This window comes from Calliphora vicina, chromosome 1, assembly GCF_958450345.1.
Source record: "Calliphora vicina chromosome 1, idCalVici1.1, whole genome shotgun sequence".
NCBI classification, from domain to species: Eukaryota; Metazoa; Arthropoda; class Insecta; order Diptera; family Calliphoridae; genus Calliphora; species Calliphora vicina.
In genome coordinates, this window is record NC_088780.1 from 68867727 (window position 1) to 68885768 (window position 18042).

General features: G+C 29.1%; 1 protein-coding gene across 1 annotated transcript in view; it reads right to left on the bottom strand.

Annotated features, from left to right (window-relative positions):
- The window catches only part of side-VII (sidestep VII), a 475559-nt gene that overhangs the window by 15705 nt on the left and 441812 nt on the right, over positions 1-18042 (bottom strand). The window contains exon 13 of the mRNA XM_065499240.1: positions 14644-14838. Coding sequence (XP_065355312.1) covers positions 14644-14838 — 195 coding nt within the window. The remainder of the gene's footprint in view (positions 1-14643; positions 14839-18042) is intronic.

Below are 18042 nucleotides of genomic sequence, written 5' to 3' on the forward strand. Positions count from 1 at the left end.
TTGCTGAAAAAAGAGAGTGGCAACTCTACAGATCCCCAGTAAAGTAGAATCATATAGACCCATTAGCCTATTGTCAAATATATCAAAGCTATTCGAAAAACTGTTAATGCACAAGTTAAAGGATAGTGAATCATTTTGATTATATTCCAAATCATCAATTCGGATTTCGAGAAAAACATAACACCATAGAACAAACTCACAGGTTGGTAGAAATCATATCCAACATTTTAAGAAAAAAAATATTGTTCTGCACTCTTCATCGACGTTTCGCAAGCCTTCGACAAAGTATGGCATGAAGGATTATCGATAAAAATAAAACAATATTTACCAGTGAACACACACAAGCTTCTAGAAAGTTATTTAAGTCATCGAAAGTTCGTTCTTAAAGAGGGACTTCATAAGTTCACCACAGCCTATTGAAGCAGGCGCACAGTGGGAGAAAACCCTAATTTAGTGGAACTAAATTCGTATCTTCTAAACGCTTGGCCAAATTAATTTCATTTATATGGAAATATTGCAGGCAAGGAGGTAAGCTAATAAAGTAATGCAAAATGGGTACTGCTACTTCAGTAGAATGAGCGGGAGAGGCTGCTAAACTACACTACCTCGGAAGAAATTCTATACTATTTTCAATTGTAACAAATTATTTTAATATATCTTTCAAAAAATTTAAATTTTATAAGTAATTTTATTTATAGCAAGTAACTATTTAAATCTATAGATTTTGGACATTTACCCTATTGCCGGCATAAACTTTTAAACTTTTTTTAGTTTTATTAATAAGTTTATTTTTAAAAACGAATAACAATTATTAGTTATGAAATGATTTCATTTCATTATTATAAATAATTTAGTTATAATTAAACAATGAAATAAAGAGTAATTAAGCTAACTAACACTTGTTACAATTTTGTGAATTTTTATTACGAGATTTTAAAAATTTATTTAAATTAGTCGACTTCAGAGTCTGATGAATTACTAGGAAGTAATGGATCCAACAAAAGTTGCCTAACATCTTTCGATAACGATTCCACTTTTTTATAGCTTGCAGGTGAAACTAGAGATGCTAATCGGGACTGATTTTTGAAAATCCCGGGGTTCGGGATTTGGTAAAGAATCCCGAAATCCTGACCCGGTGTTTCGGGATTTTAGATTTCCCGAAAATCCCGAATTATAAGAAATAAACGTACATAATTATGTCTTTACAATTGAAAGAAAATTTTTTATTTAGCAATTAATTTTTATTAGACACCAAAAAGCTTAAAATACTTGCATGAGTACATTATATAAGAACAAATAACAATAAAGTATGTATATTAAGGTGGGTCGATTTTTTTGACGAAAAAAAAACAAAGAAACGATAGGTCTAAAATCAAATCCTATTTTGCGCATTTCGTCTTTTATCCAATGATATTTCAGTATTTTTTTATTGGATAAAAGGCGAAATACGCAAATGTTATATTTTTAATCTAAATAAAGCACTACCATATTTAAAAGGACTCATAATTTTAAGGCAAATTTGGTATATGGGCATTTGTTTTTAGCAACTTGTAAGTAGTTAGAATTACATAAATTTAATTTTTATATAATGTAATGACCAATAACACTTCTTATATACAATCTTAAAAAAATAAGGAACAAATTTAGTACGAGATTTTACAACGTCCCAACGATAATAATTTCTTAAAAAAATTATATAAATTCACCTCGCACTTTTTCGCAGCTAAATTTTTTACCATATGTAGTCTGTAATATGGCCTTGATATTGGCAAAAAAATTAGGATTGCATCTCACAGCATTAGTAACTGGCAACCTTCCGAAAATTCAAAAAGTAAAAAAAATAAAATGCTATAAGAATATGGCCATTGGTTATCACAAATAGCGGAAAATATATTTTTATTTTTCTGATTTACCAAGCCTCATATTCCATCTACATAAAAAAAGTAAAAATACAACTTAAATAAAACCTTATACTATCCAGGTTAATAACAACTTTGAAACCAATTCTTCATAAAAAAAATTTCTAAAATATTTTTTACATTTAAATAGTTGTCAATACCAAACCACTGAAGTTATTAATAAATGTTAAATATTTTTAAGTACAGCAACAACTATAGATTGAAACTACATAACAATAAATCAAATATGCGAAAGTTTTTTTTTTTTATTTTGCGCCACTAAATTGTTGATTTCTCCCACAGTGAGGCGTACCCCAAGGAAGTATACTGGGTCCCTTCCTATATTTGCTATATACTTGTGATATGCCTACAAACAGTTATACTAGCCATTCATGAAAACCCCCAAGAAGCATCTGTACTGTTACAAGACCATATACTCGACATAGAAAGGTGGTTAAAACAATGTGAGAAATATTAACATTCATTAGGACCTAGGTGTCTCCCAGGTGAAAAATGAAATAAATAAACAAGCGGAGTCATATTTGAAAAAGTTAGAAGTTCACCCAAACCCACTTGCACGAACATTAATGAAAAGTAATGGCTACATCGGACTAAGAAGAAGGAATCCAACAGACCTACGCTGATGATAGGATCTATAAATTAAACATAATTTTTCGTCCAACTGTGGTGGGACGGTTCCAAAAATTTCCAAATATTTCCCGATTTTCTCCATTTTTCTTTTGTAGGATTAACAACAGATGTATATATCAAATAAGGAAAGAATTGTTTAAATATAGTGACTGAATTCAAATGCATGTATTTGAATTTAAAACATTTTAAAAAGTCGATTTTTCGCTATTATTTATATTATTCTTTTTAAGTTATCTAAAAAATTTCTAAGAGGATGTATAATGAATTTATACTGTTTGAAAAGCTAATTTTACATCAAATATTTTAAATGGACCAGGTCCATTAAAAAATTCCTATTTTTAGGGCAAAAATTCTCAAATCGTATAGTCGATATCAAAATATAGTAATCTATTTTATATAGCCCAATATGTTCTTAATTATTTTGTAAAGGATTCCGATAACCCCGCCCCTGGTATGGATAGTATAGGCAAAAACCGAAAAAATCCCATTTTTGGGATTTTTCAAGACTTTTTTGGAAATTGCGGAATACTTGATAACAAATTTCAAAATTTGTTTTTATTTTTTCATTTTAAATAGAAAAATCTACATAACTGTGTAATTTCATTGAAAAATTTTCATAAATAAAGATTTAATTTCAATTTGAAAAATTTGTATCTATGCAAAAACTCAAAAAAAATCATTTTTTGTCATATTTTTCAAAAAAGTATTCCATGAATTTTTTAATTGTCTAAAGTTATATACATTTTTGAAAAGTAGACAAAATCCTCTATCCAGTGATATATAACGTGTCTACCTTATGTTTTTTAAGTGGCAAATTAATTAGGGAAAACTTAACAACTCGCTGAGAATTTACCTAACATAGAAATTCATAAAAAAGTATGTTGCCTTAGGGTGGCCCTTTATAAATATTAAAATAAAAGCTCATTTTTACTTAAAATATGTCTATATTTACTTTTATATGAGTTTTTGTCTTCGTAGGATACCGTTAACCTATTCGCAGGTATGACCAAAAAAATAAAATTTTTTAACGGCAGTTTCAAAAGTCCATTTTAAAATTTTTAAAAATTTTGTTAAACAAATTTCAGAATTTTTTGATCATCTCATTGGGACTTATTAAGAATATAATAGGGAATAAAAATGTGAAAAAATTATGAAAATGTCTCTTATAGTTTTTCCGTACCTGCGATTTAAATTTTGAAATTTTCGAGAAAAACCAATTAAGTATTTGGCAATTTTTTGGCCAATGACCTCTATTTCGTTACTGTTATGAATTTTAAGCAAAACCTATTCAGAATATTATAGTCCAGATAATTCTAAATATACTCTGATACATTTACTAAAATCGGAAAGCGTTAACCTGTAAATCGTGAATATCAAAGCTCAAATTTTTCAATATTTGGAATTTCTCTTGGAAAGATATCGAAATGTTGTATATTTTTGGGCCGATTTTGATGAAGTTTAACAAAAATATAACACAAAGCCTAGTATTTACAAAAACAGCAGAAAAATTTAAATTAACCCTATATAGCACTTAAAATCATAATTTTTTTTATGGTTTCAGAAGTTTGGGGTCATTTTAACCCCAAGTGCCATTAAGCGTTAATTTTCATTCTTGTTCTGTTATTATAAACCCTAGAGTTAATGTTATATTTTTCTTAAGTTTCATCAAAATCGGAACAAAAATAAATAACATTTCTATATCTTTAAATTAGAAATTCCAAATATTGAAAAATGTTATATTTGACCTTCACGATTAAGGTTTTACGTTTTCCAATTTTAGTAAAACTTTCAGAGTATATTTAAGGTAGACATGTTATATATCAAGACATGTTATATATCAATGGATAGAGGATTTTGTCTACTTTTCAAAAATGTATATAACTTTTGACAATTAAAAAATTCATGGAATACTTTTTTGAAAAATATGACAAAAAATGCTTTTTATTGAGTTTTTGCATAGATACAAATTTTTCAAATTGAAATTAAATTTTTAGTTATGAATATTTTTTAATGAAATTACACAGTTATGTAGATTTTTCTATTTCAAATGGAAAAATATAAAACAAATTTTGAAATTTGTTATCAAGTATGCCGCAATATCCAAAAAAGTCTTGAAAAATCCCAAAAATGGGATTTTTCACTTTTTTGCCTATAATATCAATACCAGTGGCGGGGTTATCGGAACCCTTTACAAAATAATTAAGAACATATTGGGCCATCTAAAATCAGTTACTATATTTTGATATCGACTATGCGATTTGAGAATTTTTGCCCTAAATTTGAATTTTACATAAAAATAGGCGTTTTTTGAATGGACGTGGTCTCCTCGGTATCAAAAATTATAAATTTTTTTTTCATTTAAAATATTGCATGTAAAGTTAGCTTTTCAAACCGTACAAATTCATTGTACATCCTCTTAGAAATTTTTTAGATAACTGAAAAAGAATAAAAGTACTTATATACGTCTGTTGTTAATCCTACAAAAGATAAATGGAGAAAATCGGAACACAAACGAAGAAATAGGATCATTTTTAAAATTGAACATACCCGAGGTGGACCCCTGGCCCAGCTCCTGGTGTTGACTTAAAATCACTATTGTTGAATTTGAAAAATTACGAAAAAAATAAAAAAAAAACAAGTAAGAGTGCTATATTCGGCTATGCCGAATCTTATATACCCTTCACCTTTGTTGTGGATGCATTATTATTTTTTATAATTAGTATATAGGTATGTATGTACATTGCCCACTTTCAGCGTACAGCATCCTAAATTTATCAAGAACACAAAAAACAACAACAACGCCAAACGAAACAGAACACCAAAAGAAAAAACATAATACGCAAGGCAAAGACACATCCAAACATACGTTTAATTGTATAAAAAACAACAACAACGCCAAAAGAAACAAAACACAAAAAAAACAAAATACGCAAAGCTTGCACATCCAACCATAATTTTGTTGCTTTTTTGTCAAAGCATGCAATACATTGTGTTTTTTGATGAAATTTTCAGAGGTTGTCTCGGATTTTTGCTCATATCTCCGTTATTTATGGACGGATTTTGCTGATTTTAAATAGCAAAATTCTCGAAAGTATGTCTGACAGAATTGTTGAAGATTTGGATCCCGGAGATATCTGGGGCCTTCAAAAAATTGATTTCAACAGACAGACGGACAGAAAAAATTTGTATCTATGCAAAAACTCAAAAAAAATCATTTTTTGTCATATTTTTCAAAAAAGTATTCCATGAATTTTTTAATTGTCTAAAGTTATATACATTTTTGAAAAGTAGACAAAATCCTCTATCCAGTGATATATAACGTGTCTACCTTATGTTTTTTAAGTGGCAAATTAATTAGGGAAAACTTAACAACTCGCTGAGAATTTACCTAACATAGAAATTCATAAAAAAGTATGTTGCCTTAGGGTGGCCCTTTATAAATATTAAAATAAAAGCTCATTTTTACTTAAAATATGTCTATATTTACTTTTATATGAGTTTTTGTCTTCGTAGGATACCGTTAACCTATTCGCAGGTATGACCAAAAAAATAAAATTTTTTAACGGCAGTTTCAAAAGTCCATTTTAAAATTTTTAAAAATTTTGTTAAACAAATTTCAGAATTTTTTGATCATCTCATTGGGACTTATTAAGAATATAATAGGGAATAAAAATGTGAAAAAATTATGAAAATGTCTCTTATAGTTTTTCCGTACCTGCGATTTAAATTTTGAAATTTTCGAGAAAAACCAATTATTTGGCAATTTTTTGGCCAATGACCTCTATTTCGTTACTGTTATGAATTTTAAGCAAAACCTATTCAGAATATTATAGTCCAGATAATTCTAAATATACTCTGATACATTTACTAAAATCGGAAAGCGTTAACCTGTAAATCGTGAATATCAAAGCTCAAATTTTTCAATATTTGGAATTTCTCTTGGAAAGATATCGAAATGTTGTATATTTTTGGGCCGATTTTGATGAAGTTTAACAAAAATATAACACAAAGCCTAGTATTTACAAAAACAGCAGAAAAATTTAAATTAACCCTATATAGCACTTAAAATCATAATTTTTTTTATGGTTTCAGAAGTTTGGGGTCATTTTAACCCCAAGTGCCATTAAGCGTTAATTTTCATTCTTGTTCTGTTATTATAAACCCTAGAGTTAATGTTATATTTTTCTTAAGTTTCATCAAAATCGGAACAAAAATAAATAACATTTCTATATCTTTAAATTAGAAATTCCAAATATTGAAAAATGTTATATTTGACCTTCACGATTAAGGTTTTACGTTTTCCAATTTTAGTAAAACTTTCAGAGTATATTTAAGGTAGACATGTTATATATCAAGACATGTTATATATCAATGGATAGAGGATTTTGTCTACTTTTCAAAAATGTATATAACTTTTGACAATTAAAAAATTCATGGAATACTTTTTTGAAAAATATGACAAAAAATGCTTTTTATTGAGTTTTTGCATAGATACAAATTTTTCAAATTGAAATTAAATTTTTAGTTATGAATATTTTTTAATGAAATTACACAGTTATGTAGATTTTTCTATTTCAAATGGAAAAATATAAAACAAATTTTGAAATTTGTTATCAAGTATGCCGCAATATCCAAAAAAGTCTTGAAAAATCCCAAAAATGGGATTTTTCACTTTTTTGCCTATAATATCAATACCAGTGGCGGGGTTATCGGAACCCTTTACAAAATAATTAAGAACATATTGGGCCATCTAAAATCAGTTACTATATTTTGATATCGACTATGCGATTTGAGAATTTTTGCCCTAAATTTGAATTTTACATAAAAATAGGCGTTTTTTGAATGGACGTGGTCTCCTCGGTATCAAAAATTATAAATTTTTTTTTCATTTAAAATATTGCATGTAAAGTTAGCTTTTCAAACCGTACAAATTCATTGTACATCCTCTTAGAAATTTTTTAGATAACTGAAAAAGAATAAAAGTACTTATATACGTCTGTTGTTAATCCTACAAAAGATAAATGGAGAAAATCGGAACACAAACGAAGAAATAGGATCATTTTTAAAATTGAACATACCCGAGGTGGACCCCTGGCCCAGCTCCTGGTGTTGACTTAAAATCACTATTGTTGAATTTGAAAAATTACGAAAAAAATAAAAAAAAAACAAGTAAGAGTGCTATATTCGGCTATGCCGAATCTTATATACCCTTCACCTTTGTTGTGGATGCATTATTATTTTTTATAATTAGTATATAGGTATGTATGTACATTGCCCACTTTCAGCGTACAGCATCCTAAATTTATCAAGAACACAAAAAACAACAACAACGCCAAACGAAACAGAACACCAAAAGAAAAAACATAATACGCAAGGCAAAGACACATCCAAACATACGTTTAATTGTATAAAAAACAACAACAACGCCAAAAGAAACAAAACACAAAAAAAACAAAATACGCAAAGCTTGCACATCCAACCATAATTTTGTTGCTTTTTTGTCAAAGCATGCAATACATTGTGTTTTTTGATGAAATTTTCAGAGGTTGTCTCGGATTTTTGCTCATATCTCCGTTATTTATGGACGGATTTTGCTGATTTTAAATAGCAAAATTCTCGAAAGTATGTCTGACAGAATTGTTGAAGATTTGGATCCCGGAGATATCTGGGGCCTTCAGAAAATTGATTTCAACAGACAGACGGACAGACAGACAGACAGACAGACAGACAGACAGGCGGACATGGCTTAATCGACTCCGCTATCTATAAGGATCCAGAATATATATACTTTATAGGGTCGGAAATGAAAAATGTAGAAATTACAAACGGAATGACAAACTTATATATACCCTTCTCACGAAGCTGAAGGGTATAAAAATTAAAAATTAAATTAATAACTTAAACAATTTCTTAGATTATTTTTTAAAATTTTGAAATCGGGTTTAAAATGTCTGAATTAGAGGTATTGAAGTACTACCTACCCTAAAACACTTGTTTCAAAATAACTAAAAATTTTGAGGGTGTTCAAAATCTTTGAAAACGGTTTTAGCATGTCCTCACCTAGGCATACAACCTCCATTAGGACGCTTTTCAAGTTCTGACAAAAAGTGTTATTTTGAAGCAGTGTTATTATCCTATTTTATTTATTAAAATCAACAATAACACATTAATTTTAATTGTGTAAAATCTGGAGAACTATTACTGTGAAAGTCTTCGAACTTTATACAGGAGTAAATAGTTATTTTCGAATATCTGCAGTACTATAATTGTAAAGTATTTAAACTTTGTATGAATGAAATTCTTGTCACTATACGGAGATTGGCTGAAAATGGGCGAGACTGAATTTTTTAAAGTAAATAGTTATTTTCAAATATCTGGAGTAATTGTGAAATTCTTCAAACTTTATATGAATCAATTTAACCAAATTAACCAAATTGGGAAGAATCGGAACAAGGTTTAAGTCACCTACCACACAAAGGAAAATAAATATTTTCAGAACTATAATTGCGAGATTCCTCAAACTTGTCCGATAGCTCACTTATCATTTTACATAGTTTGGCTGTAAAATGGTCGGGATTGGATTAGTGGGAGTAACACCTCCCATACAAAGTATATAGTTAATTTCGAATATGTGGAGTAATGTATTTAAACTTTGTATGAATCAAATTCTTATCACTGTACAGAGTTTAGCTAAAATGGTCTAGATCGGAACAGTGGGTGTGAAACTTTCCATTCAAAGTACATAGTAAATTTTGAATATCTGGATAATTAAAATTGCGAGATTCTTCAAACTTTGTCTGAAAATTTATTTTTTTTATAATTTTACCTAATTTGTTTCACCTCATTAAAAAAATAGTTTATAAAATCTTTAAAATTTTTTTATTTTACTACGTAGGAGTAACGAAGCGCAGTGGGTTATTTAATAAAGTTTACCTATTTCAGTCCATAATTTAAAATTTATATTTTTAATCGCTTTTATCAGCTTTTTTATTATTATTTGAAGTAATAAATTCGACAAACTCAGTCCATTTCAATGGACCAACAACTCACCATTAACTAAAGGTACAAGCATCCTAGAGCGAGTATCGTGCCATTTATTTTTCATGAAAGTTAAATAATGTTTACTAATGATTTTATTGAAACTCATAGAAGTTAATGCACTAAGTACCTACACAGAAAAAAGAAATTCATAATTGGAATGAATTTTGTAATAAATATTATTAATCGAACTTGATTTTTTTCCCCAAACTTTTTTCATTCAGAATAACAACATGTTCATAAATATTATTAATTTGTACATGACGGAAATTTTTGCTTTTTTTGCATAAATTTAATAATATTTTATAATAAATTGAATTATAATTGCATTATCTAATGAATTAATTCAAAACTATTTGCATAATAGCCATATACTGGCCAATATTTTAAGATGAATCAACAATATCTGAAAATTAAAAATATCATTAAACATAATAAAATATAAATAAACATAAAGCATATCATCCCCTTAAAAAAATTTAATCATTTTCGCGCATATTGGCTTATTTTGTAGCTGAAAATCATAAAAATAAATAAAAAAATTTCCAAGAAAAATTTCAAACATTTTTCAACAACATAAAAATATATGTAAATGAAATTGAAATTATATTTTTCAAGCCTTCTAGATTTAATTTGAAAACATAAAATATGAACAAAATCTTAATATTTAAGAAATTATTTATAAATGTTATGAATTGAAATCAATGAAATCAAATCATATTTATGTTGAAACTTTTTTCTGTGTATGTATATTGTTAAATAGTGATATTCAGTTTTTAGAAAATACTATATTTCAGAAAATAAAGCATCCTTGTTTATCGGAATTTCCAATTTTTGATTTTTTTGTGGTAATTAATGAAAAAGTTTTTTTTTTTTTTAAACGGGACAAATGGCGTCCCGTTTAGAGTATCGCCGGGACACGGGACATTCGACTCTATAACTGGTCTGTCCCGTCGAAAACGGGACGGTTGGTAAGTCTGTCCTGGTGGGGTCATGAGGTCCAAGTTCAAAACTTAAACTCGACTACACTTCCTATTTACGAATGTGAAATTTCATTCAAATCGGACTAAGGGTTTAGAAGTTACAGATTTATTTCCATCTTTTTTTTCTCATACCACTTTGCGGCATTTACAATCCCTAATAGACCATTATACCAATTTACACGAATGCCATTTGGATTGTGCAATGCCCCACAGACAATGTGTAGATTGATGGACATAGTTAGTTGTTCCATATCATATCAAGACAAACGTTTTTGTGTATCTGGATCAGTGATGCCAAGTGTAGGGAATTTTCCCTTTTTGTAGGGATTTTTTCCCAAAATTTCACATGTAGGGAAAAAGGGAAAGATTTCTTACATTTGTCGAATTGTAAGGGATTTTTTGCATTGGCAATTTAAAACTGTATTTTCCAAATATATAATCAAAAAACATAAAATTTGTTTAAGTATATGGTATAATATGAAGTAAGTAATAATGTGGCATCTTTAATATCATCACCGCTTTCTAACTACAGTATGCCTTAAAAGTGAGTAAACACCAAAAATTTTTTGATTTTTTATAAGATAATGGAAATCCTAAAATCTATCATCAATTCAAATTTAACAGTTTCGGTTTGTTGGAGATTGAGTTGAATAATAGATTCGGTTCTAAAAAAAAAAGATTTAAATCTTAATATAATGATTTTTATGATCTTAAAAATATCACTGGTGTATACTAGGGTATTCATTCGACTAATTATAGTTCGATTAATCGAATAATTTCTTTCGAATAATTATTCGAACAATTTAAAAATGACCATTTTCGAATAACGAATAATTCGAACAATTTTATGTAGAATAATCGAATAAAACGAATAAATGTTCATATATATTTTAATTTATTAAATTGCTTAAAATTTTACATAATTCCAAATTTAACTAAGTAACAATGACTCACAAAAATTGTATTGTTTCTGAAATTTAACAAATAACTAAAGACAAAGGGACTTTCGATCACTGTAGATGAGTGTTCCGATAGCTCCTTCTATAAATATATAAATATTACTGCAAGAAGTTACAATTCTAAAAACAAATCTTTCAAAATTTTTAACTTAGGACTTGAACCAATGAAAATAAAAGGTACGGAATAAAATATTTGTTATTCAGCTGGCGAAATATTAGCAAAATCGCAATTAATAATCAAAATTTTAACATAGATTAAAGTGGAGTTGAATGTGATGGAGAATGTGATGTGAGAACGGTCGTCGAAAGTGATATTGAGGATGACATTTATAATGATTACATTGAAATAGATAAAGGCTATGATCTTCAAATATATGCATATATGTAAGTGATTAACCGCGTACGTAAGTGTTGCAAAATATTTAATAAATCGAATGATAAACACAAATATTGCAAACTAACGTTTTGTTGCAAGAAAAGTATGGAGTTCGTCTTATACATGATTTTGAACATCGTTGAAGATCTTTGTCTAACATGGTAATAAACTTTTTGCGTATTTGTAAATGCGTCAATCATGCACTGCCTGACTTCAAATTAGCCACGTTCACTGACAATGATATCAAACTTTGGACATATTCCCTTTATTGTGAAATTCCCCAACCCCACTTTATTAAGCAAAGATTCGGCAACGTTGATAGAGCTGGATGTATAATACAATTTGTTATAAATAATTTACAAATAGTGAATAATTAATTTACTAAAGAATTGGTTACTCAATTTAAAACCCGAATTAATGAACGACATAAAAAAGTTCTTAATACGTTTATATTGTATTTAAGTTAAAATCTCTTATTCGAATTATTCGTTTTATTCGAACAAGAGAAAAATCGAATAATTCGAATACCCTAGTGTATACTCACTTCTGAGGCTGTGTGTATATAGTAATTCTCTCAAGGCGTATTAACTCACTTACGCACTCACCTTGTTAATACGCCTTGGGTTCTCGTTTTTACGGTAATTGACATTTCCTTAAAGAACTAGCTACAAGAGTAGATTCTACAATAAATTTTCTTTTGAAGTAAACACTTGTTTGGTTTTGTGCATTCTTTTACATACATACATACGTATACCATCTTCGCAGGTCTCATCGATTTTAATAAGTTTTAAGAAATAAATAACATTATAAATTAAAACATAACTAATTTTAGAAAAAATTTCTGATTCGTCTTCTGACAATGATGGAAACAAAGTAAAGAAATACAGCTCAAGTTTGTTGAAAGAAGCTAATGGGATGGCTGGAGCAAAGTAAAGAAATACAGCTCAAGTTTGTTGAAAGAAGCTAATGGGATGGCTGGAGCCGGTCAAAGTTGGCGACTTTAAATGCAGATGCAAGGCTTGTGTGTTAATACCCAAATGTACCAAAAAATCTTTCAAAAACAAAAACCCAAACAAAGGATTCTTTTATTGGCGCAAGCCCTGGAAAAACCAATGATGTGGCCAATTTCAAAATCCGATTAAGCCTTTTTTTTTGATTGAACACAACTTAGCTGTTCAAAATAGAAAAAAGTAGTGTAGGGAAAAATGTAGGGAAAATCAAAAGTGAGTGTAGGGAAAAAAAGGGTTTTTTTTCATAAGCGTAGGGATTTCTGAAAAAATCTACTGGCATCACTGATCTGGATGACCTTTTAATCATTTCTAAAGACTTTGATGAACACTTAAGAAATTTACAGGAGGTGGCTACACAATTTCGGAGAGCGAATTTAACTATTAACGTGAAACGGAGCAGCTTTGCTATAAAGAAAGTACAATATTTGGGTTATATCGTAGGAGAGGGATGTTTGCAAGTAGATCCAGACAAAGTGAAAGCAATTTCGGAATTTCCCATTCCTAAATCAGTTCGTTATTAAAGGTAGCTTCCCTTTCCCAAAAACATAACAACAACTCTTGAAAGAATCGTTACAATAGATAGAATATTCTACATTCTAGAATCTTTATATGTGTAGCAAAAGATATAAATCTAGAAGTTTTAAAATTTTCATTTACTTTTCTTATAACCACACAAAAAGATTTGACACAAACTAATTGCAACAAATTATTTATCGCATATATCACATATATCACAATTATCATTGAGAAGAATTTTACATTAAATTTTTTTTTTTTAATGATCCCAGCAAAAATTTTGTGAACTTTTGTAATGACAACTAGTTATTTCATGCATTCTTTTGTAAGGAGTGGTGGTTACCCAGCACATTATTTTATTTACTAGAATAAGTACTTATTTTTATACAGGCTGGTAATGAACTTTTGCATTTAGCACAGCTATCTAGTGTGTTTGACTGGAAAACGAGAGGTTAGTGGTTCGCCACCTGTCAAAGCCATTAATTTTTTTGTTCATATCATATTCATTTATATGTTGATGTTAAAACTATTGTTAACTTCCAATAAAATAACTCGTACATGGAGCAGTGAGTTAGCAGCTTGACTATCGAACACAAGCAAATAATGTGACTGTTCGATTCCCACACAAGGCAATATTTTTTGTGTTTTTTTTTTTAGCTACATATTCTTGTTGTGAATTTACTACTTATTTCTCAACTGATTGTAAGTACATTTGTAAGCTTGACCCCTGAATTTTTTAAAAATCTCGAACAACGGTAAGTAGTGTTTCAGTCAAATAATAAGTAGTTATCGCTTTGCTCCAATTATAATTGCTGGCTTACTAGGTAAGTAAAGTTTTTGCTGGGATGTTATGCTTTTGCATCAAAATATATTTTTTTTTTAGCTTTCTAAAATTGATTATTCCTTCTTTCTTTTCTTTGTTCTATTTATTATTTATATAAAAAAATTAGTGTGGGGGAGGAAGATATCCTTTGTGATATCCCCCTGTGGATCCGCGCCGCTTTCATATTGTTCAGATTACGAAGATTTTCGTCAATTTACACGTACACAACCCGAATGTAAACAATAGAGCGTAAAAATACAAATATTTCATTTAGTTGCTTGATGTTGTTTCGGATATTTTATTTTTTACCCATACATGCACACAAATTAAATGCCTCTATTTGCTTATGACTGATTTATATAATGCTTATTATCATACGAAATACATACCATTGACAGTGATCCTCCAACTGAAGAAGCCTGTAATCCACTTCGCAGAGTGCAATATCCCATATTGTGTGATGAGTGAAGGGTCATCCCTGATGCGTATTGCTGAGGTGGGGGTGTATTTGATAAAAGATTTCTGGTCGGACTGCAGCTTGACTCAATTGTAGAAATTTGTTGCTTACGTCTAATGAAATCAATCTGGAATAAATGTATTAAAATATTTATTTGTATAATATTGTTATATCGAGCCATAACCGCAAAAAAATCTCAAGCGACATATTCTTCATATAGCTTTTTTTTAAAAAATTAATTCATTCGCATCATCTATAAAAATTTCACAGTTACACTGTGTACCGTTCTTAATTTATAACAAAAACAATTTTAGCTTAAATGCACTTTCAAAATGGACCATGAAAATGGAAAGTCTAATGATTTCTTGCGAGCTTCAATTTTCTGACATTTGGGTGGATAAATATTAGAACGGGATACTTGAGGTCAATGGCCATTAGAGCAAAACATTGGTCTTCCCGAGACAAAAACAATGATATATCATACTTTAAAATCCGACTGTAAATGACAATTAGGTTAAATGTTTTCAGAGCTTTAGTAGCACTTGTAGTGTGCACATGAAGTACTTGAAATACAAATGTTCATGGTGCAACACTTGAACATGCGTGTTGTGTGTGTGGTCCCATTTTGCTTGTTGGGAAATTGAGTAGCGCGGCTGATCAAGAATTAGATCAACTGTTTGGCGTTAGAATAGAATTGTGTATTGAACAAAGGGTTTAATCACTCAAAACATTTATTGAACAGTCAGCATATTTGACAATATGCTTTGTTCCAAGCACACTCAAAAACACAGACAGGCATGAGTCAATACACCAATGTGTAGAATGTAAACAATGCAAATTGTTACATTGAGTAGAATCTAAGAACCAATAGAAAATAAGATATTGAGTAGATTTAGGAATCACTCAAAAGTAGTGTTTAAGAATTTTAGGCTTAAGAAAAGAATTTTTAAAATAAAGAATTAATTACACAGTGCAACAGTGAAAAAAATACACGATCATGACTATATAGGTTCGACTCTACTACGAAAGGGTAGTAAAACCCTATACTCAGTTTGTCCATTTTGGTGACCGATTTTTTTTTATGGGCCCCCAAAGTTTCTGAAAATCAGTTGGGCCTCTAAAAAAGTTGTCATCAGCTTTTGGTTAACAGCTAATTCAGACTTTGTGATACGGCTTAACTTTATATGGCAATAATATAGCTAAGATTCCGCAAATAAATTTTGTTACAATTTTTTTCAAAAAATAGCTTTTTTGTGCACTTTTGTTGAAAAAATATAGGAAGAACAATTTTTTTTTTACTTTTTTTAGAAAGTCTCCTAATTTATCACTAACAATATTTAGCAAAGTTGTAGCTACGGTAAAGCTGAACAACTCTTGAGAACATATCAATGCATTCTGAACGTGTCTAGTCACTCTAAATAGCACATAAAGATCACTTTGTACATTAACAATTTTCGTTTTTACTATTTTTTTACGCTAAAACAAAGATTTTTTGTTAAAATAGTATGATCAAGTCCACACTTCTATGTTGTGCTGTATTATTTACTCGGCTGAGGTGTTCGGAATGGGGATCAGTGAGTGGACCCTCAATGTCACACATTTAAAAAAAAATCGCCAAAAAGCCATTTATGATCCGAATGAGCTGAAATTTAAAATGTAGATAGTCCTTGAGAAGGTCTACAAAAATATCTCTTTTAGTTCAAGAGATATTTAAGTTTAATTTTTTTTTTAAATTTTGCTCGATCTTTTTTTGTATTTTATATATGATGGGCCTACGAAAGGTCGAAATTTGTTTTTTATATACGACGTATATTTGCGATAAAATTCTAAAGAAAATAAAATAAACCTGATAATAATTATTTCGTCCTTATAAATAGTTACACGCATCCAAAGTTGAAGCATCATTTTATATATTTCATCTTTGTATGCGTGTGTTTTTTTAAGTTTTTTCCCAAAAAGGTTCCCATATTTTTTCTTTTATAAAAAAATAATTTTCTTCGTGGCTATATACATTTTTTATGATCTGTAAAGAGAACTTAATGCAAAAACGTACAAAGTAAAATTTGACTAACTTAAGCGGACAAAACTTGAAACAAAATTATAGGTTTGAGTAAAAAATTCGCAAAGTCGTTTTTAAAATCCTCAAAAACTCGTCATATTTATATAGCCCTATATATTGTTTATATATATACAAAACGCTTTTACTATCATACTGTAAATAACGAAATAGGAATTTCGATGTTTGAAAACAAAGAATGGCAACATTGGTGATGACATTGACTTAAGAACATTTAGATCTATATTACTTCCAAATTCTATTGTGATGTCTGTAACTGTTCAAATTTTACATTAATTCAGAGTTTTTATTTTTCTTGATGGAAAATCACCATTTTATAATATAGTTAGTTTTTAAGGTAAAATACTTCCGAAAAAACACAAAATTTATTCATTTCACTATAATGTCAATCTCCAATCATAAGTCATATCAAAAACTTATATAAAAAGCTTATATTTACTTTTCCGAAACTCCACAAACCTTTTTCATATCTTGCATCAAGCCGGTCTTGCGTGATCAAGATTGGATAAAGTGATGCGCCCGGATCATACCAATAATGATTTGCCTATTCTTCGTTATTCCAGCATAATAGAGAAGTATACACTCGAACATACATTTTTAACAAAAAAAATTTGTTTTAGAGTCAAAAAATAGTAAAAAACTAAAATTTTTAAGCTACAAAGTGATTTTTGACAGCTATTTAGAATGCCTAGATATGTTCGGATTGCATTGATATGTTCACAAGAGTAATTCAGATTTACCGTAGCTACAACTTTCCAAAATATTGTAATTGAAAAATTAGGAATCCCTGGAAGTTATTCTAAAAAAAGTAAAAAAAAAAATTTTTCTTCCAATATTTTTTCAACAAAAGTCCACGAAAAAGCTATTTTTGGAAACAAATTTTAACAAAATTTATTTGGCGGACTCTTAGCTATATTATTGCCATATAAAGTTAAGCCGTATCACAAAGTCTGAATTAGCTGTTAACCAAAAGCTGATGACACCTTTTTTTGAGGCCCCACTGATTTTCAGAAACTTGGGGTCCCATAAAAAAAAAAACGGTCACCAAAATGGACAAACTAGTATATAGTATAGGGTTTTACTACCCTTTGGTAGTAGAGTCGAACCTATACTATCATGATCTTGTGTTTTTCCAAGTCTTCATTTGTTGTATAGTGTTATTATTCTGAAACCAAGAAGTCAACAACTATTACAAGAAGTCAACAACCATTACATGGCGATCCTGCCGACACCGATTCCTGGATTGAGCAATAA